This window comes from Calidris pugnax, unplaced genomic scaffold (assembly GCF_001431845.1).
Source record: "Calidris pugnax isolate Ruff unplaced genomic scaffold, ASM143184v1 scaffold211, whole genome shotgun sequence".
NCBI classification, from domain to species: Eukaryota; Metazoa; Chordata; class Aves; order Charadriiformes; family Scolopacidae; genus Calidris; species Calidris pugnax.
In genome coordinates, this window is record NW_015091083.1 from 3311781 (window position 1) to 3338710 (window position 26930).

At 45.0% G+C, this 26930-nt stretch overlaps 1 protein-coding gene across 2 annotated transcripts in view; it reads right to left on the reverse strand.

Annotated features, from left to right (window-relative positions):
• The window catches only part of ASB2 (ankyrin repeat and SOCS box containing 2), a 32102-nt gene extending 14682 nt beyond the window's left edge, over positions 1 to 17420 (reverse strand). Inside the window, exons 1-5 of one of the 2 annotated variants that reach the window (XM_014957668.1) lie at positions 17109 to 17420; positions 10446 to 10713; positions 8312 to 8416; positions 2693 to 2859; positions 1877 to 2032 (exon numbers count right to left, since the gene is read on the reverse strand). In XM_014957668.1, coding sequence (XP_014813154.1) covers positions 1877 to 2032; positions 2693 to 2859; positions 8312 to 8416; positions 10446 to 10690 — 673 coding nt within the window. In that variant the 5' untranslated portion in view covers positions 10691 to 10713; positions 17109 to 17420. The remainder of the gene's footprint in view (positions 1 to 1876; positions 2033 to 2692; positions 2860 to 8311; positions 8417 to 10445; positions 10714 to 17108) is intronic. The other variant, XM_014957669.1, reaches the window with a different exon arrangement.
• Positions 17421 to 26930: the final 9510 nt, after the last annotated feature.

The following is a 26930-nucleotide window of genomic DNA, read 5'->3' on the forward strand; positions in this document are numbered from 1 at the left end:
ATTCTGGGTGTTGTGGTACCCATTTCATGTAGCATAAGGCAATATAATACAACTAGGCCATAGTGAGTAAGACCAAAGATGCATCTAGGTCAATATGACGGCCAAGGCTGCTGCCAACCAACATTGTCCAGGGTTTGCAAAGCATGTGGGTGTGAAGTCAATCTTCAGCTGGGACCTGGGGGAGGGTAAGCATCATGTACGGGACTGAGGGGAATCCAGCCCAGCACATTTGTACCAACCAGACACCACAGTGACACAGGGAGATAATTTCTAAAGAACAAACATGTTACAGAAATCACATGACCTGAACACTTTTTTTTCCAAATTCTGTCCAAACTGACTCTGTATCTTACTGCCCTGGACTGCTGATAAAGCTGTATATAGGCAAGAAAATAAAAAGCCCAAACCAACAGTGGCCCTGTGAAAAGGATCCTTAGAAAACAATAATTGTTTTAGTCAGTAGCACTCTCTTGGCTGGCAACAATTTATGAACATCAGGACCATGCTGCGCTAAAGGTATTTTAATGATAATTAATACTATTTTGTTGATTTTTATTCTACCAATTTGTTCCATTGCTTTTTGAATCCCAAATCATAAGGCTTCCTACACACCTTTATTGTTGGACCCCAAACCAAAGACACCTAGAATAAGCAGCCAGATTTACAAACCCCACTTAGCATTTGTTTTATAATGTGCAGAAAGAGAGGCCAGCACATTCCATAGCAATTGTTTTTTTCTTTGAATAATAATTTCTTTTTCTCACAGAGGTTTGGCCTTTTGTTTTTGATTCTACCCTTGGGACATCCCATAGCTTCCTCTCCCATACATAGGTGTCAGGTGTGAAAGCAACTGTCTGATTAGACACTGCTGTAATTACCCATGCATAGCTCTGCAGAGTTTAATTTGCTTCCATAGAGGGATAAGTAATTTGTTATGCTAATTTTTTCGCTCTTTTTTTTGCTGGAGGATAGACCAGAATATTTTGGCATCAATGCTAGCACATTCTTAATAACAGTTTTTCTCTGGCTAAAGGGTGCCAGAGGTTCATTTGATTGTTGTTATTATTATTGTTATTATTATTACTACAAGTAGTACTACTGCTGCTTCTACTACCACTGTGTTTAATGCACAGCTGAACAACTTTCCCGTAGTTGAGTATAAGCCAGAAGTTTAAAACTAAATCTTCTAAACTGAGCAGCGCCAAGCATCCAAAGTTGGAAGCAAGTTTACTGCTGAAACCAGCAATATGTTCTTTTTAGTATTTTAGAGCACCAAAAATAGTCATGACAAGAGCAGTCAATAAAAGTGGGAGGGACATGAAGGTGTGAGAGATCAGCTCTTTCTCGGAATCTTTGTGATATCATGAATGTAATGCTAAAGTAAGTGTTCTCTCTGACCAGCAGCAAAGTTATATGTACATGTCAGATACTTTATCTGAATTGTTTATAACTTTATGCCTCCCCCTAGCACACAGCCTAACCTGACCCACACAGGATATGAATCACTGGCATGTCTACAATTACTGTATCCCCACATCTTACTTAGGTCTTGCTGTTTAGAAATGCATACATATTCCTGTCCTACCCATTTTCCTGAAGGCTAGGACACTGTGTGGACACCCTGTGCTGAAAGGGCCCCACTAATTATCACAATCCCCACTCTTGGCACCACATCACACTCCACAGGCCAGCCACTAATTCTGGCTTCGATGTGGATGAGATGAGAAGCCATGGCACAGCAGGTCAGGCATAGAAGATAAGGAGGTAGAAAACAGGAGGTCATTGCTGCATTTCAGCCCCACACCACAATAGAACCTGCAGCCCTGCCTTGGTGCTGCCAGAAGAGCTCAGCATCCCTGGAAACACAGCCACTCACCTTTGTAGAGTGGCGTTTCTCTGGCCTTGTTGGAGATGTCGGGCTCAGCCCCAGCCTGCAGCAGGGTGAGCAGGCAGTCCAGGTTGCCCCGGCTGGTGGCCAGGTAGAGAGCCGTCTCCTCATTGAGTGTGCGCTGGTCGATTGTACCAGGGTATGCTGTGAAGAAATGGTGAGTCCAGAGTCATTATGGCATCTAGTGCACCATCTGCAGCACCATCACCTGCCAAAATCCTTGGAGTTTTAGGTAAGTTTTTGTTGTTTATTCCTTCTTTTAGTTTCCTTGCCCATGAACAAAGTAAGTTAACATACTATAAAGTCAGTATAACTCAGATTAACTTTCTAAACCAGTCACTGGTTCAGATTAAAACTTTCATCTATGGCCACTGGTGATGCAGAAAGCTGTTGAGATAGGCTTGTAGCAGTTTGAAAGCAACCTGGGGTAGTTCACCACTTTGAGTCACCAGCAAAGAGGTGCTGTGCTGGATCTCCAGCTTGTCAGAAGTGGGGTAATTGCTGTCAGCCATGGCAGCCGCAGCTCACAGCAGCCGGGAGCTCACCTACAAGGCTTTACTGTGAGAAATCCAGGACTTGGCAAGATCTATCTGGAGATCATTTTCTCCTGAAGATCCTGACTTTTAGAGGTTTCAGTCTGGAAACCTATTCTCAAAGAGGAGATGAAATTAATATACACTCAGGTTGAAAGAAAAGCTTTACAGAGAGTCCCAAGCAAGGACTGGGCTGCTGCTATTTCTGCTTTATATTTTATTCATATTAGTCTTCTCCCTTTTGTAATGAGTTACTTTTAACTTCACTGACCTTTTTGCAACAGGCTCAGGCAACCCACTTGGCCATAGTATGCAGCTTCATGGAGGGGTATCCAGCCGTCCTTATTAGGTTCAGAAAGGTTTTTTCCTGATTTCATCATGTTACATACTGCTTTTTCATCTCCATCCTTGATTGCTGCCACTACAGGGTCAAGTTCTCTTTAAAACAAGATTAAAATTAGATTACTTCTTCCTTCAATACTGAGAAGCTTTTTCCAGCAACACCACTGTATCATTTCGCCAAAATAGCGAACCCGTACAGACTAGCTCTATCCATGCTCTGTACACTGCCATGAGCGTCCATGGTTGTGATAATTACATCACTCTCCCATGTGGGAAGGTGTTTCCATATGAGATCTCTTAAACAAGATCAGCTTTGAAGAGAATTGCCTCTCCTCATCCCTGAAGAAATTTTTTTCTTTGATTTCCAGGTGGCTTAGCCCTAAAGCAGAAATTCTCCATGAATCTTGTTCTTGAATTTTAAAGATACTCCCTATTTCTCTTATGCAAACCTCTTTCCAGAAGTTAGCCGGCCCAGTTATGAAGAAGGGAGAGCTCTGGTTAGATCATGTGAACATCGCGGTGTTGGTCTCGGCTCTCCTTTCTTCAGCCAGGGAGGACTGAAATAGACATAATCCACCCACCCAAATGAAATTCTGAGCTGCCCTTTGTGACCATGCCCCAGACATCCCCAGCTGTTATCTCAGCACTGACTACTCAAATTTGCAGAAATAAGAACCACTTTGTACTTTATAGTCCTTCAAAAATGTGTCTTTGGTGTCCCAGTAAAACATGTTATTTGCTAGACACTTATGAAAATCTGGTCCTCAGAAGCCTGCTTGGGAGCAGATCCATCAGCTCTGTTGACAAGTCCCCTCTTGCAAATCTCTTAGTCAGGTTAGCAGTTCCCCAGGTAACTGCATCATTGAGGGGCATCTGGAACCACAACTGGGACCTCGCACCTAGCTGTGAAGTGGTGCATGTTACAATGCATTTGAACTCAGAAAACCACTGCCAGGCTCCACAGGGCCAAGTAACCTCTAGGCACAGAGAGTAAAATGAATTTAAAAAAATTTGAAAGGCAGGGAATATTTTAAAACCTCTTTGGGGTAGAAAGTCATAGAAATGTCTGAACTGAACTGAACACTGAAAAGTGTTGAAGTATTATTTCGGTGAAAAGAAAGAGAATGTGAAAGTCATCTTTTTTGATGCCACCTAATTCTGAAGCTTTCAAGAGGAAGATCAATGTGAAAATCTGCAAAAAGCATGAAGTATGCTCCGTGCCACCCAGAAGTGAGACACAATGAGCAGCCTAGAAGCGAGCTTTGCTGTGACAAGCCTTCCCTGTGCCAAGCATGCATTCCGCACAGCCCGGGCAGCAGCCCATTTCTCTGGGCTCTGTAAGAGCAATTGCAAAGCAGGGCTGACCTGGGCACATCAGTCTTTCTCACAGAGCAACAGCGAGAGCTGCTGTGGGACTCCCCGCTCTGCTGGAGTCAAGACACTGCCTGGCAGTCACCATACCAGTGTTCAGCAGTGCCTGCAGGGGACCTGCTTCCCTCCTTCCACCCCAGCTGAGATGGCAGGGAGCCGGTACCCTGCAGGTGATGTGGGCAGGATCCTTGCCCATGGCAGGCAGCCACTCTGTGCAGGGTGATGTGCTGTGCCTTCCAACAAAGCAACGGAGCTGCTGAGCAGTCTAGAGAACAAGTCTCATGAGGAACAGCTGAGGGAACTGGCATTGTTTAGTCTGGAGAAAAGGAGGCTGAGGGGAGATCTTATCGCTCTCTACCACTACCTGAGAGGAGGTTGTAGTGAGGTGGGGTTTGGTCTCTGCTCCCAAGTAACAGAAAGTTGCCTCAAGATGCACCAGGGTAGATTTAGAACGGCTATTAGGAAATTTTTTTTTCACTGAAAGGGTTTTGAAACGTTGGAACAGGACCCAAGGAGGTGGTTGAATCACCATGCCTGGAGGTATTTAAAAGATGAGTAGACATGGTGCTCAGGGACATGGTTTAGTGGTGGACTTGGCAGTGCCAGGTTAATGGTTAGACTCATGGAGTCATCGAATTGTCTAGGTTGGAAGGGACCCTTAATTTCATCTAGTCCAACCACCAACCTAACTCTAATAAAAACCATCACTAAACCATATCACTAAGCACTATGTAAATGTAATAATCTTAAAGGTCCCTTCCAACCTAGACGATTCTAAGATTCCAGTGCTAGAGCCTGGCCCTGCTCCTGGTCCTGCTGAGCTGTGCTGGGAGAAGGCAGCCACCAAATGGCTAAGCTCCAGGAGAGCAAACACTGCAGAGGAGGAAGCATTTTTCCTGTTATAATGGGGACTTGCAAAAAATGAACATGGACTATATTTTCAGAGACAGAGAACAAGAGGATGTTGAAAACACAGGAGAGTTTGTGGTTTGAAATAACTCTAAAGATCAAGGCTGCAAGATTTTAAGGCAGAGAAACTGGGAAGGGAGGTGCATCTCAAGAGACTATTAGCATCACCAGGGTAGGAATACAGCATGTGATGAAGGTCATGCAGGGCAGAGATGATGGGAACAACCAGAAACTCTGGTTGTGACAGAGGGTCTAAAATGCCATAACAGAGTGAGATCAGAGACAGAAAAATATGGGCAGTTCAGCACAGAAGTGTTCAAAAAGCAGATCATTGTTACAATCTTTGTATTTAGTGCAGGTTACAGGAGCAGCAGTTACAGGACTTCATTGTCTTGCAGGGGTTTGAGAGACCAACCTGAAATTTAGCCTGAAATTCACATGGGCATCACTAATTTCAGCCTGCCCAGACATACCCAATCTTTGTAATAAACATTGATATTAGCACTGAAAGAAAGGTCAGCAAGCTGCTTCTCTGAGGATAAACTCAGGGCCTGGAGTGGAAGCAGGTGAACACAGCGTGTGTGCCAAGGAATGGGAAAAGACAGGTGAAAAAAGTAGTCAGTGTCCCTTGTTCCTTCTCTATAGGTGGAAGAGGTGATCTCAAGAGAGCAGAGTCACAAAAATAGCAACACTGGAATGGAGGGAGATATGGGACACAAAGCCAGGCATGGCCGTGTTATCTCCTGGGGAGATAACAGCTAGAGCAGGCAGCTGCCTTCCTGGCCACAGCCCACCCAGGAGGAATCAACTGACCTTCTGATAGCTGCCAGGCTGAGGTCCCAGGCACACTGTTGTATCTCCTTACTATTTTGAGTACCCCAAGTACTGCACCTAAAATTGTTAGTTTGCTACAGATAATAGGTTCTTATATAGGCATTTAAAAATGAGCATTTTGTCGAAGTCAGTTAACTGCAACAATTGGCATGTTTGGCTGGGCGAGGAGGAGAAGGTGGGGGATTTTGGTCTTTAAAAGCCTCTGGCAGAAGGCTGCTGAAGCCATCTGTTGTTCTGTGCAAAAGTTCGGGTTACACATGCAGAGCTGATCACTGTGACCTCCGGATTTGGGCACACGATAGAGTTACCAGCACTTAATGAGCTCCTGCATGCCAGGTGGGCCACAGCAGGAGTCTGTGCCTGGGGCTGGCACACAGCAAATGCAAGGTGCATCACGTTTGCTGAAGCCTCAGTGAAAGCAGAGAGTGCCTCGGGTGTGTGGTAGGGTTAAAAATGTGTGAAGAATCAGTTACTACTCTGCTTAAGCTCTTGGGTGTTGAATGAAGCAAACTTCTGTTGGGCTCCTTGACCTTAAATGATCCCTGAGTAAGATGAGGGGGTTTGCTGGACCAGGCTGTAGATGCTTTAGCCAAGCAAATTCCAGATGAGTACAGAAAGTTTAACAAATCGCCATGTGAAATCCTTGTTCTTTGTCTGGCTCATAGTTGGCTGTTACAAAAAGCCAACACGTTCTGCTTCTTGGATTTCATCAGATACAGAGAAAATGAGTATTAAAACTATGGAGGAAGCCTGAAATCTTAATCTTATAGGAGAATCAAAAGAACTACTGCATTTCAAAAGCCAGTAACCAAGATAATAAATACTCATTGCTGATGAGACGTATGGTGGGGTCAGTTCTGAGGGCTGCAGAAGAGCTTCAGTAGAGCACAGCAAGGTTCAGGAAGCTTCTTTTCCTGGCAGCTTGGTGAGATGCCAGCAGCATGAAAGAACAACATCTCCCCAGGTGAAGCCAACTATCATCCCTGCTATAAAAGTCATGCCATCATGCTCTCCTGCGGCTTCCCAGCTACATTTTTGCTCTCACCTGGCAGCAGAGGAGGGGTAGCTCATATCAGCCTTGTCCCAACCTTCTTGTGCACTGAACCCTATTGAGCTACTGATGCAGAAGAAAAAACTGCCCTCCAGTCATTGAACCCAGGGCAGGAGAGAGGCATGCAAGGTGTGCAGAGCACTTAATGAGAGGATGCGATTTTGGGATGTCCAAGAGAAGTTGGAAGCTGACAGGGATGAGGGAGATTTCATGTGTCAGCAGAAAGAGGTTTTCACAATGTCAGGGAGGGCAACGTTGATGGAGAACCAGGGACAGAGCCTGGATCTGCCAGGGTGAGGGTGAGGTGAGGGAGACTGTAGAGCTGGGTGAGGGATGAAAAGGGTGAGAGTGGTGGAGGGCCAGTCACTGCAACCATGCATCCAGGGAGTGACTTGTGAGATGGGTAAAACAAAGTGGATTTGAACTGGGTAGACAAAAAAGGCAGGGAAATTTTTTCTGTGGCACACAGAGAATTGCTGCCTACAAAGCTTTCCTCTCCTCATCTGGTAGCTAAAGGCAGGTACATGCCTCTACTCTGTCTCTCTGAGAGCTGTAACAAACCCATCATGGTCTAGATGCTTCCAGTGCATACAGGCACTGGGCAGAGCTCGGGCTACCCTGTTGCCTGTCTGCTTTCCTCATCCATGACTGTGTTCACCTCAGCTTATTGACAGCCTCTGCCAACAGCAAAAGATGGCCAGGAGGATCAAAGTCAGTCAAGCCGGTTTCCTCCTTGGGGAGATAAGATGTGGTACCCAGCAGCCCTCCTCGACATGGCAGGACAGTGTAGGTATCGCTGAGAACAGGCAGAGTATTTTGGGAACATTCATAAATACTTACTTCAAAGGACTGGACTTCCTCATCCCATTTATATACTGCTATAAAATGTCTATTTTCCCTACTCTTCCTCACCATTGAACCGTGAACTTAATACCAAAGGAGTTAATATCAGCACCTGCCTGCCTCATCTGCTGTGTGGATACGGGAGCCAGCCTGTAAAAATAAACCACAGCACAGGCTTGACAGCACTTCCCTGCTGTCCTTGTCACCTCAGAGCTACTGAATGACCCAGAGCCCCCAGGACATGTGCACTGGAGAGGGATGAAAGGGGAGAAGAGACCAAGGGAGGTTTGAGAGGAGTGACCCGCGAGAGCCTGGGCATGGTCCAGGGCAGGTGGGAAGGAAGAGCGGGGAGGCAGCGAGCGTGCGGTGCGGGCATCAGCAAGACCCTTCCAAGCAGTTCATGAACTCCTCCAGATGAACACCACCATTTCCCCCCACCAGACACCATTGCCACACAGAAGAGCTGGCTTGGGAGAGAGTGGGTAGCGAGGCTTGTTTTGACCGTGGGGGAAAGCGGGAGAAGGAGAAGGCGGCACTTACACGGGCTGGGATGTGCTGAACAGGCTGCCGTCGTACCTTCGCCTGACCCCCCAGGCTGCCCCCGAGCTGGATGGCTGAGCACGGCCTCTCGGCTGGGCTGCCAATCTGGAGCGGCGATGACATGAATGAAATAAGGAGAAATACTCCGAATAGGAGAAACAGGTCATGTTGAGGCAGAGACAGAGACACACATCCACAGAGACGGAGAGAGAAAGCCTGCCGGTCAGGGCTTTGAATAAAAGCAGATGGCCACGGCTTGCTCAGCGCTGGATTCAGCTGCTCGCTCGGCTCGAGATTATTTTTGGCCCTCTGAGGAAGCGTCAGGGGATTCAAATGACCATATAAGACAACAGTGAGGTTAACCCTACCGCCACCGCACAGGAAGCAGGCACAAGGCGAGGTGACATTCATCACCTCGGAAGTACCACGCAAGCAGGTCGGCGGCGGGGGCGGAGGAGGACCCAGGGCCCTGGGTGCCGGCTCCGTTTTTCCAGCCCAGCTCTGCCCCGGTGACAGAAGATTTCAGCAAGGCTGCAGATCTGGAGCTACAAGGTTTTTCCTCCAGTGGGAGGTCAAAAGCCGCTGGGCTGAGGCAAAGACAGAGCAGGTTAATGCACAGAACTGCAGAAGCTGCCTTTGCCAAAATAGCAGGTGCCAAAGGACCCCTGAGGAGAACACGAGCAAATGGTCAGGGACCCTATTGGGTCCCTACAGCAGAGCTGACAGTACAAGTAACGAGACAGAGATGCCACAACTTTTGGTGGGAGGAGGACTGCCTGCTGTACAGCATCCTGATTCCACAGCTATGAAACAGCCGTACTGCTCACCAAGCTGTCCCAAGTTTCCCAGCCTTGGAAGCCAGACATTCACAGGTGGTAATGAGTGAGGCACCAGAGGATAGTAGAGTTTTGAGAAAGAAGGATGAACAAAAATTCAGTTACTCCCAGCTCTTTAAAAAATAAAAAAATTAAAGGGATATTTTTCCTTGGTTTGGGGGTGACTTTGTAATCCCTTCCCTACCCCCTTAAGAAATTTGCCTTTTGGAAAATGAAAGGAGAACAATGTCTAGGTTTGAAACTGTCAGCAGGTCTAACCCCTATTCTCCCATGTATTGGGTCCCTACAGCAGAGCTGACAGTACAAGTAACGAGACAGAGATGCCACACCCTATTGGGTCCCTACAGCAGAGCTGACAGTACAAGTAACGAGACAGAGATGCCACAACTTTTGGTGGGAGGAGGACTGCCTGCTGTACAGCATCCTGATTCCACAGCTATGAAACAGCCGTACTGCTCACCAAGCTGTCCCAAGTTTCCCAGCCTTGGAAGCCAGACATTCACAGGTGGTAATGAGTGAGGCACCAGAGGATAGTAGAGTTTTGAGAAAGAAGGATGAACAAAAATTCAGTTACTCCCAGCTCTTTAAAAAATAAAAAAATTAAAGGGATATTTTTCCTTGGTTTGGGGGTGACTTTGTAATCCCTTCCCTACCCCCTTAAGAAATTTGCCTTTTGGAAAATGAAAGGAGAACAATGTCTAGGTTTGAAACTGTCAGCAGGTCTCTGTAACCCACAGCCCAGCATGACAGGGGAAGAGGATGCTGCCACACTTTGGTATCTGGAGCTGCTCTTGGCTGAGAGCGGTGTGCTTGAGGTCAGATTCTGATCTGAAGTAACTAAGTCTTTTAAAGACTGTAGTATCTAAAACGTAGCCCGCTCACACTGTTTTATATGCCTATTTTTGGCCTCTCTCCTATGTTTTCCCATAACAAATATTGTGCTCCCTCTCAGGGGAAACCTCAGCTCGGCGTACAGTGTGTCCCCATGGGCGAAAGGAGCTGCTGGCTTCGGCAGGGCTCCTGTCATTCAGGAGAGCTTGTACCAGTGCCCCTTTTCTTATTTCATTTGTTCCTTAAAACAGACAACATCAAGAAAATTCTCATTTTGCTGTGAGGGCATAAATTGTTGACCTCATCGCATTAATAGCAGACTCTGGCTTTCAAACTAATGAGAGACTGGCAGAGCAGCTGCCTGGTAAAGCTAATTAGAAAGCACGTGTTTAGACAGGGAACTGGTTTCGCTCTTCCCAGGCAGGGTGTTTGCAGGGATGGCACAGCTCAGGCAGGCGCTCACTCACCTTTGCCAGGGGTAGATGTGGTAGGGTGGGTTGTGGCTGCTGGCACGGCCGGGGAGGGTCGCCTCGCTGGGACCCGCCACCATCGACTTCTGGTGGCTCTGGGCAGCCCCCTGACCCACAGGGTCCTCTTCCAAGCTCTGCTGGATGGCCATCTTTATAAGCTCGTCTTCACTCAAGCTGCTGTACAGGCTGTATTCCTCACAGCCTATCGTTTGTCTTTGAGTATTTGCTGCCGTTGTAGCCATTTTTATCTTTATTTTTTTCTTTCCTGTAAAAGGAAATAGTCATCATCAAAATCTGGAGAATGAAAGAAAGACACTCAGCTATCTTGTGCTTTTGTTCAGCTCTGCCTCTTGATTCAACTGATCAGAAAACCCTTCAGAAATCCGTCACTGGGGAGAGAACATTATATAAAGTTAATGAACTTTATGTCAAATAGAAGTAACTGATTTAGCTGGTGTTTGAAAAAGGGAAGGGAGCTGCTGCAAGCAAGGCAGGTTTTTATCTACTTATTCTGGTTACCACAGTTCAAAAGAAAAATAGGTAAAGGAAATCCACTAAGATTAAAGACACACAGCTTTGAAATGAATTTAGGAGATTGCCAATGGACATCTCTTTTTATTTGGTTGGTTTTTTTGTTTATTTCTTTCTCTAATTGCAGAAAATTAAGAGAAGAGGTTTGCCTGTGTTTGCTGGTGTTATGCAAGGGCAAGTTCACCACCATGAAGTGTAAAGAGACTCCGTAGAGCAATTTTTTCCACCATATCTGGAGACCTCTCAAGCAACATGCAAAGCTATTCTTTGAAGTGACTTTCTTTGCTTAACTCATCTAGGAGAGCAGCACAACTGCTCAGTTTCACTTCTGATTTTTGGTTTTTCACAGAACAAAGTTCAACATCATGATCTTTAAGACTTATGGTCAGAACCTCTTCTAAGAACTGGTGGTTAAGAGCTGGTAATGAGAGAAGGGGGAAACATCACACTCGGCAATCACAGAATGACTGTGAACCATCACTGCAGCGTGAACTCAAAAAAGGGAAAGACAATCCGAAATTCTGTGGTATTTCCAGCAGCGAGAGGAACTATTCAGCCATTAATAGTTTGATGCTCTAGCAGGATCTCATCTGGATGTCAGAGAGCACTCTGGCCACCAGTGTTCGAGAGCCAAGGGCTTATTTCATGGGAGGAGGTGGAAAAGCTTGCCTCTTAAGAAGATGACAGCCAAGGGGGAAAGGTTTGCTTTTTATAAGCACAGCAGGCAGCAAGAATCGTGTAAAATCATGTAGAACGCTGGGATGCGGAGCAATGGCTACAGGCTGCCCATGGACAGCACAGGGAGCTAGCAGAGAGGCACTGGGAAGGACATGTCCTCCAGGCGCAGAGGGGCTGGCTGGGTGGTGCACCTATAGGGTTGCTGGCAAAGTCCCTCCTGAAGGCCATCAGTCCATGCCCCAGTGATGCCACAGCAGGGCTGGTCTCCAGCTCTCCACAACCCTACCCTCCCTGGCCATGGGCCAAGCTGAGCTGGGCCACCTGGCAGAGCCACCCCAGCCTCCTGCTGCTCAGAACCTGCCTCCAGGCACCGCTGATGGAGCGAAGCCTTCAGCTCCTCTTCCACCTGCAGCTGCTCTCTCCAGTGGGCTGGGACCTTGTCCCTGGCTCACCGAATGCCCAGGGCAGCATTGACTGCCCAGGGACTGGCACCCACATCAATAGCAATGGGTCCAGCATGCCATGAACCTCATGCCAGGAGATTACTCTGCTCTAGCAGTCCTTGCTGCTGAATGCACAGCCAAGAGACAGTCCTGACCCCAAGTGGCAGCTCAGCCGTGTCTGTGCATGTCAGGACGCTCATGTTTGTTTCTTTAACCATAATTTTTTAAAGAGAAACTAATGCAGAGTTTGAAGAAATTGCAAGATCTTGAATCAAGTAATAAGTAACTTAAAATCTTGGATTTAAGCATTTCACTTGTGGAATGGTGATATCTCCCACATCAACAGCCACCTCAGACTCCAAGTACACCCCAGGAGAAGTGGGAAGAGTTCAGAGTAAAGGGAAGCTCAGCAGATTTCAGACTGACATTATGACTTGCAACAAGAAGGGATGTATTTAACAGCCATGAAAACTGCCAAAGTAAAACCTTCTGTTGCTGTAAACAATGCAACCCGGTTTTGCTGGGTTTTCTTTTTTAATTTTTTGCCAGATCTCTCATGGCTGCTGTTGTTGTTGAAGCAAGAGCTGGTGTGCCTCACAGAATCACATGGGGTTCAAAGGGACCTCTGGAGATCATCTAGTGCAATCCCCCTGCCAAAGCAGGTCCACCTAGACCAGGTTGCACAGGAACTTGTCCGGGTGCGTTTTGAAGGTCTCCAGAGAAGGAGACTCCACCACCTCTCGGGGCAGCCTATTCCAATGCTCTGCCACCCTCAAAGTAAAGAAGTTCCTCCTCATGTTTAGGTGGAACTTCTTATATTCAAGTTTGTGCCCATTTCCTCTTGTCCTATCCCTGGGCATCACTGAAAAAAGACCGACCCCATCCTCTTAACACCCATCCTTTAAGCATTTATAAGCACTGATCAAATCCCCCCTCAGCCTTTTCTTCTCTAGACTAAAAAGACCCAAGCCTCAGCTCTGCTATGACTCTCACTGTCCCAGGGAACCAAGCCCAAGCATCCAACTGCTGATAGCTCCCATACGGAGCTGCTCCCTATGGATAGCCCTGTGCCCCAGCCACTCCAGTACCTGTTCTTGGTTGCGCTCCAGCCCACCCCTGGCCAAGAACCATGACACAGCTTTGTTTTCCCAGCAGTTTCTGCTGCTGCTTGGCTTGCTCAACTCCTGGCATGCTGGGCAGCCCTTTCATAGTCCATCAGCCTACATACTCACTCAGTGACCGGTGTGCTGCCGATGTGCGAAACCCATGGGCTGAAGTCAGAAGGCTTGTCTGCAGCATCCAGCACTGCAATGCCTAAATGTAGGGACCTGGCCCCAATGGTGACTCAGAGACCTAAGCTAAGCAGTTAATGCAGAGGGCAGGATCTGATCGTAAGCTCCTAATAGAGGTGATGCACAATGACTCTTGGGAGGAGGCAAGAATGGAGACATGAGGGCTCCTCTCCAAGGGCAACCTGTGCCAGTGGAGCATGGGGCACAGATCCCTCCTCTTTATCCTCCTCAGCCCCACCACCAGGATCCTGAGAGCACAGGAGGCAGAGTTTAGCCTCGCCATGTTTCTGAGCTGTGTGTTGGAGTCCCTTTGTGGGCAGTCAGGGCTTTGAAGAATGTACAGGAGACCACTGCCAATGTAAGTCTACACTCTGGCACAGATGGGCTAACTGATTTAGGTGCTTCCCTAAATCCACTATGGTTCTGGGTATAAAGGCCATTTCTGCACATCTTCCCTTCCTTCCTCCTTTTCTTTCACACCTCATTGAGGCATAGAGAAGGAAAAAGAAGATTCTGAGTTTAGGGCTAACTCCTATTTCACCCTCTTACTCTTTCTATGGGTTAACTGGGTCCCACCCACTCTCAGAGAAAAGGGAGAACCTCCCCTGCATGTTGATGATCCTCAGTAATCTAAATATTTTGACAGGAGTCCCACAGAGTGCAGAAACAACAGCGCTGGCTGCAGATCCCACCACTGACTCATCCTACAGCAAGGAAAATCATGGGGCTCAAAATAGAGAAAGCTTTCAGTTCTGCTCATTTAACTGGTAAAACCCCAATGAAGGTGTGAGGGTCACATCCTGGGGCTGCAGGAGCTCTTGGGTCCATCCTGATAGCCAAGGACAACCTTGGCTGTCCTGACTCCTGGCAGAGATGGTTCCAGTGGGGCTTCAAGCCTTTCTCGCTTCCCTCCACCCGTCTCTCCTACCTCAGACTGACCTGCATGGTGCATCTCAGCTTGGCAGGAGGTACGATGCATGCCTCCTCCATACAGCTCCCTGTGCAGTGGCACAGAGAAGAGCCATCACCCTCCCCTTCCACCTGGGGATGCTTTTATTTGAAGCTGTAGAGCCACAGGGCTCAGGCACCGGTTCAAGTTGTTTCTGTGACAAGCCCCAGTGAGCCAGCTGAGCTGCATTAATGACCAAGCTCATGCCTTCAGCTGGAACACAGATGGATTAAGTTTAACCTTCTTTGGCTGCAGCTGAGCTTGGTGGCATCATCTAGCACTGCTCTAGCTACCCGGACCCACCATGGCTCAGCTGACACAGCAGGGCTAAGGTAGCCCCATCTGTGGCCAGTGGTGAACTACCAAAACATTATGAAAGCCCACTATACCAACGCACTGTAAGTTATAAGCTTCTGTAACAGAAGTGTGAAAAAAATCAGTCTGGGTTGCTAAGGAATGGTTGACCCAGTTTGAATAAGTAAGATCCAGCCAAAGTGGTCTTTCTAAATGCAGCTTGAACCTATTTGCTTGCTCTGAGCTTGCTTACTGTAGCTATAAAACGTTGGAATCAGGTTTTTAAGTTGAATGCTGGGTTTACCGTTCACCCTAATTCCAGGTTTTGGGGAGAGGTTTTGATGTTTGGCTGTGCCCTGCATTCCTCTGGCAGCCCAAGAGCCCATCTCTGGGGCAGGGAGCACATGGCGTTGCATCTGCTTTGAGAGCAGAATGCAATTTTTAAAGCTGGGGGTATAGTGCCCTTATTCCTTAGAGATCACTTTGCCGTCAGGTCTGAATGGCTTCATTAGTGGTCTCCCATGGCAGAGACACGTGTTAGGATGCTGCTGCCTGTGCTGCCATTTACTAGCTCAGTCTGACAAGATCTTCTGGATCTCAATTTATTATCATTTCTACATGGGGCCCGATCCTGATTCTTAATTTTGCCATCCCTATTTCAGCACAAGTTGGTTTATTTCGATATAGAGAACAGGCCTGTCCCATGCAGAGGTGCCTTAGCTGCATCCAGTGACCAGAAGGTAAGGTCAGAAATGAAATGCTTGTGGCAGGTCCATGCTGTGATGCTCTGCCCTGCTTGGAGGAGCAGCTGTACCTGGCAGATCTTCCAAACCAAAGGTACTGCTCACCGGGGTGGCTGTTAGTAACCACTCTCACTATGGCAAAAGCCACAGACAAATGCAATTAGGTTGCTATTATATTTGGACAGCAAGCTCTGTCAACATACAGTGCTTGATAGAATGGGCCTCTGATCCCTGATGCAACATAAATAAACAACGAGGATTACAGCTGGCTTTGAGCATGCAGAACCACGCTATTCAATACCATTAGCATCTGAAACAACTGGTCCCCATTGATAGCACTTCCTTAAAGAAAAGCTTAGCAAGGCTGCCTGTCCTCCTTCAATAGATCCCAGGCAGCAGAATTAGCAGAATTACTTCTTGCTGTCAGAGGAGGGTGGCAGGTGAGTGACAAGGTCATTAAGGGAGCAGAGCCATGGACTCTGCCTGCCTTTGCACTCAGTTTACCCCAGTCAGCTTGTAACTCAATACAGGACCTCAGTATTTATGGCTCAGGGTGTGATAAACTACATTTCTAAAAACAAAAACAAGTCTTTGGAGGCTGCAAAAGAGAGAGGAGAGGAGCAGCTTGCTCGTTTTGCTTTTTGCAAGGAATGATTGAGCCCCAGGTTGTGCAGATACACATTTGCATTTCTGTGTGTTTGCTTTTTTACTTCTGAGAGCAGCAGGAGCACACAGTGGGGAAGGTAAGCATAGCTGGAAGCCTTCAGAGTAAACCAAGCTTCCACTTTAGCTCTTACTGTGGCACCTTTCAGGCCAGGTCCTCTGCTGGCAATGGCAACTAGACCAGTTTGCAGCACTCAAAGCACGCACGTTTTTGTTTATTTTAGGCCAGTTTCCAGATAAATCTTTGCAGTTCTCAAAGGATGTTAAATTGGACACCTACTGCTGGGAAGCAAATGATTTTTGAAAAACAGAAAGATTTTAGTGGCCATCCGATCTGCCAGAGCTGGGACATTAGGAGAATGACACCTCATGCTGCCCAGCTGCAGCAACAGGCAAATATATTTTGTAATGACAGGTTATGCAAACCGCTCCAGTTCTAGCCCAGTGTTGAAGGAGCAAAGCCAGGCTTCCCAAAAGAATCCTCCAAGCAAACAAATCTCCTTGTCCAGTCCCAGCTGTCAAAACAGGTCACCTATCAGTCTGGCATACGTTATGATGCCATCAAGTCATGATTCTGTGCAAATTTTTTACTGGAAATACATACACCTGCAAGCTTTTTTTTCCTTTTCAGAAAAGCACAAATTCACACAGCATTCAGTGCAATATTAGCTTTGTGTCACACCAACTGGAAATTTATAAATGAAAGAAATCATTTGCTGGTGTCATTTTTTTTGCCTTCACACTCAGACTTATACACTACATTGTCCCTTAACATGTTGTGACAACGACAACAATTGTTTCTGAGCAAGTTATTCCAGTGATAAAGATACAAGCATCATCTACAAATAAAAGAAAAATAAGGAAATGGCAGAGCTACAGTTCTGCTTAACACCAGTGAGTGGTTTATGGCTAATTTGAAAAAAAAAGAAATCCAACCCAAAAACAAACCACAAAACTCCCAAGACTGCATTAGGGTGCTAGGTTATAGGAATAAATATTTGCATAGATATAGCAAAGTGGCAGATTGAAAATGTTAAATAAGTTCAAAACATGCATATTTGCATTACCTTTCTGTTCTGAAATAAAAGGGTAATAATATTGTCGAAATAGGTTATCTCCTTGATTAAGTCTTAATTCAGAAAATCCTCGCTGGTATTCATCTCCCTGCTTTGCCTGGATGTTTCGATCAACTGCAGGACAGCTTTGAAACACTCTTGCTTTGAAGCCTGGAGTTTATTTCTGGATCACCCCATGATCAGCGAATACAAGCCAAAATATAAGTTGTTCTGAATCTCAGATTTCCTGTTTGAAGATGCACAGCAGAAACTTTTATCCATCCTAAACTTCTTCTTTGTTGCATTATCTGAAGAACTTTACTTCATCAAGCATCTTGTAGCTAAATGACACAAAGTTGACCTTTCTATTACATCATTATTTATTGTCCCCGACAAGAAGACCATATATGGACATGTTTCTGGAACCTAAAAGAAAAAAAAAAAAGATTGCCGTATAATTTTGAAGTAAAATATGTTGTCCTGGAGAGTTTTATTTACTTGGGGAGAAGGGAGCTCAATTTACTTTTCTTTTAGCTGCTGTTTGTTAAATGAAACAGGCAAACATTATGTGGGTATTTATGATGTTTTAGAGTGGTTCGTATATTTTTAAGGCTGCAAGTTTGAGACTTTGGGATTCCAAAAGATGACAAAAACGGCTGTGAACCTGTTCCAAGTTGTAAGAGCTTACTACTGGAAAAGAACAGCTCTTGTACTACGTAAATGTGAACGACAGACCTTCCCTCAGATTCCTCGAGGCCATTAATGTGAAACGGTAGCCATCTTCCCCACCTCTGACAGAACGCAAGCTGGTCAAGGGTGAGATAGCACTGATCCAGGGATGAGCTAGAACAAAACTGTCAGGCATGTACAGGAGAATTGTCACTGTTGGATTAGCTGGAATATGGGAATAATACTGTGTTTGGGAAGGTTTCTAGGTAGTTGTCCAGCTAATACAATGAATGAAGGGAAACAGTATAATACAGTATCAAAATGATGGATGTGCTTTTTCCTTCAGCTCCTTCTTCACTGATTCCCATGGCAAAACATTGCATGTAAAGATAATAAAGCCTAGGTTTTAGTGGATCTGACTTCCTTTCTGAGTAGCTTGTCAAGCCTCAGGCTAGCTGTGCTCACCCTGTCAGTGCATAAACACCCCCTAGCTAAGGCTTAACAAGAGCAATCTTGAAGAGAAACCATTTAGCAGGGCCGTATCATCCACTAATAGGTGGACCCTTCCAACTCACCTGCTTTGTTTTTAGGGTCTTTCAGGACCACCAGCGTCATTCCTGCTCCATGCTTGCTCCTCGATCTGACTTGCTCCAGCACGATAGGATGGCCAGTATCTGACATGTCCACCTCCTCTGCTGCATGCAAAACCATGTGCCCTTTGGTACTGACGGAGAATCAAAAAAATTAAAGCATTGTTAAATAAAGATAGTAGAGCAAGGCCAGGAATAGCAGAAGTATTGTTCCAAAAGGTTAGTAGAGCAAGGCAGGAACAAGATAACTACAAGGACAGTTGCAACAGACTACTTGAACAAGACAAAAACCCATTCAAGCAAAATGTTGCAACCTGCAAGTTGGCATATAGACCAAGGATGCCCTTATTTGGTATCAAGACTCAAGGGTTTACCCAGGGGACAAGTAAGAACAACCACCAGAGGGTCCTAGAAGACCACTGAGATGATAAAATGAGTTCTGAGAAAAAGTATGAATATGTATACTCATTCCTGGAAAAGTGATGAATATGTATAAATTTCACTAATATAAATGAAGTATTGAGCATCTCTGGGTGTGCACATTAGGAGGAGTGATCCCCCATGTATCCAGTGCTGTAATAAGGAATGCTTGCTTTCTAAAATTTCCAAACGAGTTTTAGAGAGTTTTTATTTTGCCAACTTAACGGTAACGGTACTAGTGCTAGGACTGCTGTTTTGTCCAAAGTTAAGGACACTAGAAGCTACTGTGGCAAACGAAGGATACTCTGGATGTCGCTACCAAGAGGGTATGAACCTCTTACACACTTGAAAACATAGCAGCCAACCCTCCATGACTTTTAAACAACACCCAACACTTTTTTTCCCCGATATTACTTTAAGATTGTAACCAGCCTTGGCTTAAAACCAAGAGTGAGTGTCTCCCACATTTAACACTTCTGCTTGCCTTTTAGCAGTCTCATCAGATCCACACCCTTGCCACTCTCGTGGCTGACTTGATATGCCACTGAACTCAAGGAAAAATGTTGATGTTTTGAGGCAGATTCACGTTTGGCAGAGGCAAGGGTGCCTACGTCTTCTGGGATGGACTACTCAATTATAAAAAAGATACTGGGGCTGAAGTCCCATCAGCTATGAATGTTGCAGGTGGTTCCCCATGCCATTCACACCAAGCACATTGCAATTCCCTTCCCTCCCACATTCCTGGGTTTCCTCGCAAAGCCCCGTGCACCCTTTTGATGTATTTGGAGCTCCTGTGAACATTTTCCAATAAAAGTGCAGGACTCTGCTTCAGAAGATCTATTTTCAGATACCACTAACTCTCTCTCTTGTCTTGAATAAATCATTTAACTCCTCTGTGTCTCATTTTCTACACTAGTGCAGTGGAAATAATCAAGTGCATTAACGTTGGAGGAGAGTCCAAAATTCCTTGTTGATGGGAAGCCAGTAAGACTACTTATATGGACAGAAATTGCTGAAAAGACCTTATTTAATTAGTATCTATGAAATACTTTGGTATTGACAGAGGAAGACCTCATAGAATTTTGAAATATTAATTAAATATTACTATACAGGAGTGAAATCATACATTTTGGGGTTGATTTTTTTTTTTTGCAATAAAACAATGTTGTGGCTTTACTACAACACATCAAAAGCATAATAATAACAATGTTATGATTTATTAGCTTTGCATCAGATTTGTTAATATTTCCCTTGGGGCATGCACAGTTATGGATCTGCATTTTCAGCTTAACCCCAAGACATTCCAGGAGATTACAAAATGTCACCTGCAAAAATAAATACATAAATTTATGCCATTTTCTGGGACAGATTTCAAACTCAGATGCTGCGTATTAGATCTGTTTGCTTTCTCTTTAAATAGAAAACGATGGAAATAGCCAACTCATGCTGATGGGGGAGTCAGCTAGGGTCTCACAAACAGGGCAATAAAAGCATATTAAAATCAATTTGGACCTGAGAGAAGACAAAGAAGGATGACCACATCAAAATAATAAATGGAGAAACAAACAGCAAGATTTATTCTTCATGTTTACGCAAAATAGTGAGCAGAAGAACATTTCCTTAAGTTTTTGATTTGTTCAGAGTCTCTATTTCCATTAGTTGAATTAAGTAACCCTTCAGCATTACTTTGTTTTAAGACAAAACTGAATCAGGTAACTGTTCATTTGTGCATCCCGGGAGATCGATGAGCTTGTAACAAACTCATTCTCTCTGCAGAGCTGCCACGGATGTGCCAAAACATGACAAATGCAGGTGAGAATGGGCATTAGGACAATCTGTATTCTTGTCCGTATAACTATCAATGATGAGTAACTCTACTGCACCTGAACACTTAGCTTATGGGTGGCTGTTCTGAAAGGAAGAAAATACTGATTAGTTGTGACAGTAACAGCCCCTGGACGGAAAATCCTTGTAATACATTGCTACAAACCAGCAATCTGTTTTGTGCACCAATTACCTCCAACTGTTCCCTTGTTACTCTTGTTACTTCTGTCTTGTCTGAACGTTTTTACTGTAGAAAGACAGCAAAATGGGTGGCATATTTCACTGAGAGCGTAGACCTAGGGCACACATCTCTGTACCTTTAGCAATCATATTGCAGAGAGCAGAGCTTTGCTTTTGGGGTTGCCCAGATACTCCCAAAGGTTAAATGCAAACACCAGAACCAAAAGCGACCCTCCTGTGCCTCCCACTATACAACCCACATTCAAATAACGGGAAGATAGAAACTCCCACTGGGGAATATGGTTTCAATTTCCTTTGCAAGAACTAATGATTGCTTTGGCCCCAGTACCCTGAGAGAGGCGAGGAGCCAGAGGCACTTGTATGGGAAAAGGTGCGGGATGTCACTCATGCCCAGGGGTAGGGAATACAATATACATTACTTCTTGCTGACTCTGCTGCCTAAATACTTCACTGCTGCAAAGAAGGATGTGTTTTGAGATGACTGTACTCAGAACACAATTCCCCTTTCTGGAGGAATTTATCCCATGCTAACGGCTCCTGACTCACACCCCCGAGTCAGGGTGGACTTTGGGTCAGTGTGTGACTTCCCCCTCTACACAGTGGCTCCTCGCCGAAAATTTTTACCTTTCAGGTACAAACAAAACAGAGTCCTCACTCCTCTGGAAATACAACATCAGCACATAGGGGAAGACCAAGTATCCAGGGTCCTAAGCCCCATTTCATGTATCTGATGACTCAGCCCGGACCTGCGCTGCTTTGGAAGAGCATGCAGCTACTGCAGTCACTGCCTCTCTGCAAATGTCATCATAAGGTCACATCCACCGACTCAAACTGAAAGAGGAATCAGTCAGAGGGAACATGAAATGCTAATACGAAGCGAACACAACCCAAAGACTACATAAACAAATACATGCTCCTTGGAGGAAGAGGGAAAGCATAAACATTATCTTTTAGTCACTCTTTGCTGTGCAAATATCATTTACCTTATGTTATAATGTATGTTAGTAAGAATTTTAATGAAAGACTTATCTTTTCCTTGACCTTTACAAAATCCACAAAATTCAGAGATGTTGCTGCAACCCCATTGCTCCAAGGATCTTGCAGGGGAGCAGAAGGATGAGAATGGCAGCAAGAGACACAAGCTACTGTGAGTAGAAAAGGTGCTGGGAAAAACAGCAACTCCAAAACAGCAATGATGGACAAGCGAAATTGATTTTGATGGGAAAAAACATTTCCAGTTTTTTTAAAGCAGTATTTGGAAATATGCAATGGGTGTTCACCTCTCCATTCAATCCCTTAGGCTAGTTTATGAACACAGTCTCTTTTGATGCTTTTCCTCTAATTCCTTTAAGACTATTTTGTTTCTAACTGTTGTGCTGGCTGTATGCAATAACAACTGCAGCATTGGTCTCTTTCCCTTCCCTCAAAGACGTGAGAACAATAGGCTTACTAGATATGGACCTGTCTTTGCTTTACTATTGTCACAGAGAAACAGCCCTCAAAAAACAAAAGCTGCCCCTATTTACATTCAGAGCGTGCAGAATTGTCCATAACTTGGCGCACAATGAAGTTCAAGGAATTAAAACTTTCTATATGCTTGGAGTTAAACTAACACTAGCTCGTGGTACTGGAGTGGCAAAGCAGAGCAGGACCCTCCTACCTGCGGGTAGGTGGGTCTGGTTCCTGAGAGATGGGCTCCAGCCTGGCTTGGGATGAATGCTGAAGGTGGCTTCTGGCCACCCAAACTGGAAGTGGGTTTGCTGCCACAGGTGTCAGAAACTCAAAGCAGAGGGACAAGCTGTCATCCACATTGACTCCTGACATGCTACACTGGCCTGATCCCCCTGATGAGATGGCCAGGACTGGGACATCATCGGGTGCTGTGCAGACAAGAGCAGCGAAAGAACCAGAATAGACTGTGCTAAAGGACACAGCACCATCATCTCTATTTACCCACTACTGTTTTAGCTGTGCTGTCAAGTTTATATGTAATAAATACAGTATCTAAAGCCCTGATTAATTGAACTGTCCTTTATGCCACTTCACTGTCCTGCACTGAATGCTTTGAGCACGCATGTGAGAGGACCAGAGCTCTATGCCTCCTTTAAGCTCAAATCACAATGCAACAGGTTTGTTTTGCCGGGCTGACATTTAATTATTTGCCCTACATCTCTCAGGTTAAAATTAGAGCTAAATTTAGGACAAGTGTCTGGACAGAATGTCATATGACACCAGCGTATATCTGTTGCTCAACATGCCATACGAACGTGTAACGTTCAACTCGGTTAAAAATAACTGTACACTTACCTAATTCAGCAGGCTTCTGGACTCTATCTACTGACCTGGTAAGCAGACAGTGCAATAACAAGAGTCACAAGTACACTGAGTGAGGAGACATCACTAAAAGCACAAAGACAGAAAAAAACCCCCTTATTCTGTATTTGTTCTCTTTTTTTTATATCGAGCAGTAATTACTGTCCCGTAGTAATTACTGTCCCATAGTAATTTATGTCTGGCAGTCTAGATTATCTTAAAAAAGAGCAAGAATAGGCAAATTAGAGTGGAATTGAGAAAAGAATTGTAGAGTTCTTCCCACCAAAGTGAGAGATCGCTGATTCCTCAAGAGCATAGTTAAATGTCTGTTAAAACTCCCACCCTAAGCCTAGAAGAGGATAGATTCTTTCACAGTAAAGAAGTAACTTGCTACGTATATGGCTTTCCCAGATACAACAGGTCTAGATGACACCAGTCAGTGGGGCAGAGAAGGGAGACCCAGGTCTCCAAACTAAGCATCATTGGCTTCCTGAGCTGTCTGCGGAGATCATAGCTCCAGGAAAACCTGTGCACAGGAAAAAACAACCTGTCATACAAGTGTCAAAACCACAAAGCGAGATGGAAAATCTGTTTAACGCCTTTACAGATAAGATGAGAACAAGCACACCAACACAGATGAAGGCTGGAGTAAAGAGCTGAACTTCAGCCAAGCTTCCTTCATGTTACTGAGAGCTGTAACGATAAGCAGGATGCATTTCTCCATGTAAACTGCTGCCATGCTTCTGTCCTTTGGCATTTATCTAGGCCCACCTTACTGATGAGGAAAGGTTTGGGTGTTTTCGCTAGGCCTCGGATGGTGGGGCTGTCAGCCAAGACAGTGTGCAGTGCTGCTGAGCAAGCTCTGGGGGAGTGTGGGGAACCAATGGTCCGGTGGCAGCTGAGTAAGGAGGGGGTTTAGTTTCAAGGCTTTAGAAATGGGATACAAACAGCTCCCTGGGTCACTAGGGAGGTCCAGCCCAAAGCTGGTCCAGCCCAAACGGAGGGGGCTGATACCTGGCACTTGACCAACAGGTGATGGGAGCACATGCAGGCTCAGTTTGGGTGTAGGGGCAGGATAAACAATCACATCATGGGCTACAGCAGGTACTACCTGGTCTTCTCAGCCAAAAAACGCTCACCCTTGGGTGGGACAGTCTCTTGGGACCAAAGCAAAATGTGTTACTGCATCAGTGTAGGGAAATCTGTCCCTTTACTTCATGCTTACTCTCCAAATAGCAAAGCACTCTGCTATCAGCACAGTGCCTTTCAAAAGTGTTTAAATCATGCTCACCATTTTTTCCTTTAATTAGTGGTTTCCTTTTGACCCAAGATTGTGAGATAAGTTTAGACATCTTAAGCTACTCACACTATATATGAGTGTAGGTGGGTCCATGCAGAGTCTCAAAGATATTTTTATTGAAATGCTGCAAAGACTGAGTCATTTCTTGGTTGGCACATTCTATTTTTCATGAAAATGGTTTTACTTTCTCTGCTGCAACTGTACATCATGTCTGTCACATTAGTTGTGGTCACAGCTACATAACATGGATTAATCTCTGATTTAATCTTATTTTCTGCGGTTCTGTACCTAAAAATCAATCAGGCCAGTGGTCAACTTAATTAGATCCCATTTGCTGACTCTGACAGTGGTCATATAGCAGCATTTGCAAGAAACTTCTGGTAGGATATGTTCCTCTCAGAGATAACCTGCTGGCTCATAAAGACTGGTTTAAGTCTTCAAAACTTGGCACTTTACCACATTTATAAATATTTTTTTCTGATTATTTACTTCTCAACAGCCCTGTTTTCATGTAACACTGAACACAAATTTAAATCTTGCTAAATTCTTTATCTCTGTGACATTTTGAAGCAACGAGCCCAAGAGCCACAAATAGCACATTTCTGTGCTATTGTTGTCAAACTTCTGACAGCCTCTTGCTGTGTACCAGCAGAGACCCAGATGTGGCTTTGGACACCAGGAGCAGGGACCTCCATCCCCAATGGATGCTGGCACTGTGAGGCAGGCACTAGGGGAAAGCAAGGCTGCAGGCACCAGCCAAGCTTTTGACACGTTGAGTCCCACGGAAATGACACTGGGGCACGCTGCGAACATGGAGGTTGAGTTGCACAGGAAACTGTGGCCAGCCTCAAAACGTAGTTGTTTAGTGGCATACTCAGGTATATTGGTTCAGTACCAGAGAAGCTGATGGAGTCACACTGGAGTAAGTGAGGAAAAACCAATCAGTCAGAATACATGAGTCTCCTAACATGCTGGAAATAACACACATAAATATGCAAAGAAAGAATAGATCAAGCAGGCAATACCAACCTTATTCTTTTCCTAGTGTAATTATACTGTATGACAAACTATGTTTGTCTCTTCTGACCCACCTGTCATGCAAAACATACACATGAATAAGCACTCACTGTCTCTCCTTGCATGCACATGTGCACATGTACAGATATCTTACTGGAAATCTGCTGTACTTGAATGAAGAGGGCGAAGTCCTTTACCCAAGATACCCATTACAGGTAAAAATCAGTGCGGCAAGAGAGTAGCTGGGGAAAATACTGCAGAAGGTACAGGCTTTCTCCAGCTTTCTTCTGATCAAGAATTCCTTCATATAGCTAAAACTCCACTTCCAAATGCTTTCCATCCATCCTTAAGTTCTTAACTGTATGCTGCAAAATTGACAGACAAGGCCAGGGAATGCAGTCTTTTGCATTTATTTACATAAAGAACAAGCAGAGCTTTAGCTACTGGAAATCACCATATCCCTGTTTATTTTAGTGGAACTGTAATTACTTGTTTCCAAAGAAGGTGCAGTTCAGGCCAAGGAGCACAAGAAGCACTTCAGGGAGAGAGGCAGAGAGTCGTGTATTCCATCAAGAGATTTTTAAAAATGGTGTCTCAGGTTTGTGAAATAATGTGACATGCAAATGGCCTGCACTGGCTTGTCATACGAAGTTCTCATGACACATTAACACTTTTTGAGCTCCAGAGTGATATCCTACGTCTGATAAGAAACAAACAATAAAACCTCGTGCTCTCTGGAGACGAGTGAAAAGCTCTCTGCTGATCCCATATGGTTCAGGGTAATTTGCTGACAACCACAATTGCAAATAGACCTGGAAAGGATCTGATGATGTGCTTGTGCAGAGGGTCCACAACTCTGTCTGACCTCAGCAGCGATGAAATATCAAAAAATAGGTGTGCATTATGCAGATGGTTAGGCTGGATTGGAGCAAGAATTAAAAAGAGTATGTCTTAGGAAGGATATGTCTTTACCATTGTGGGTGGACAGGTCAGAGTTCTGTAGTGTCTAAGCATCCTCTGGAAAAAATCCGCATAAAGATCAGCAGCACAGTATGCATATTAGCAGAACATCAAAATAAAGGTTTTGCTGACCCAGTTGGGTGAATACAGGTAGGTGACTTAATTTCAAACCCCGCCGTGCTCTTGAATTTAAAAGAAGAAAGTTTTATGGGGACCTTGCTGGTTGGGGATTTTTCAAAAACAGCAATGTTTCTAAAGAAATTAGTACAGAAAGGAAGAATGACTGAGTAGTAACTTTCCTGTACATGTAAAACAACTCCATCAGTAAACTTAGTGCTGTGCATTAAAGGGTGGCATGCCAGAGAATAAAACCACACTGGGATGATGTCAGTAGGCACTGACTGAATTTAAATCTGTCTTGCACCATAGGGAAGGGAGACTGTAGAAGGCAGTGAGATGATTCATCATTGTAAAGTCAGAATTTATAGCACTTAATACGGAGTCAATAAAAATAAAAAGCTAGAACACCACCATGCATAA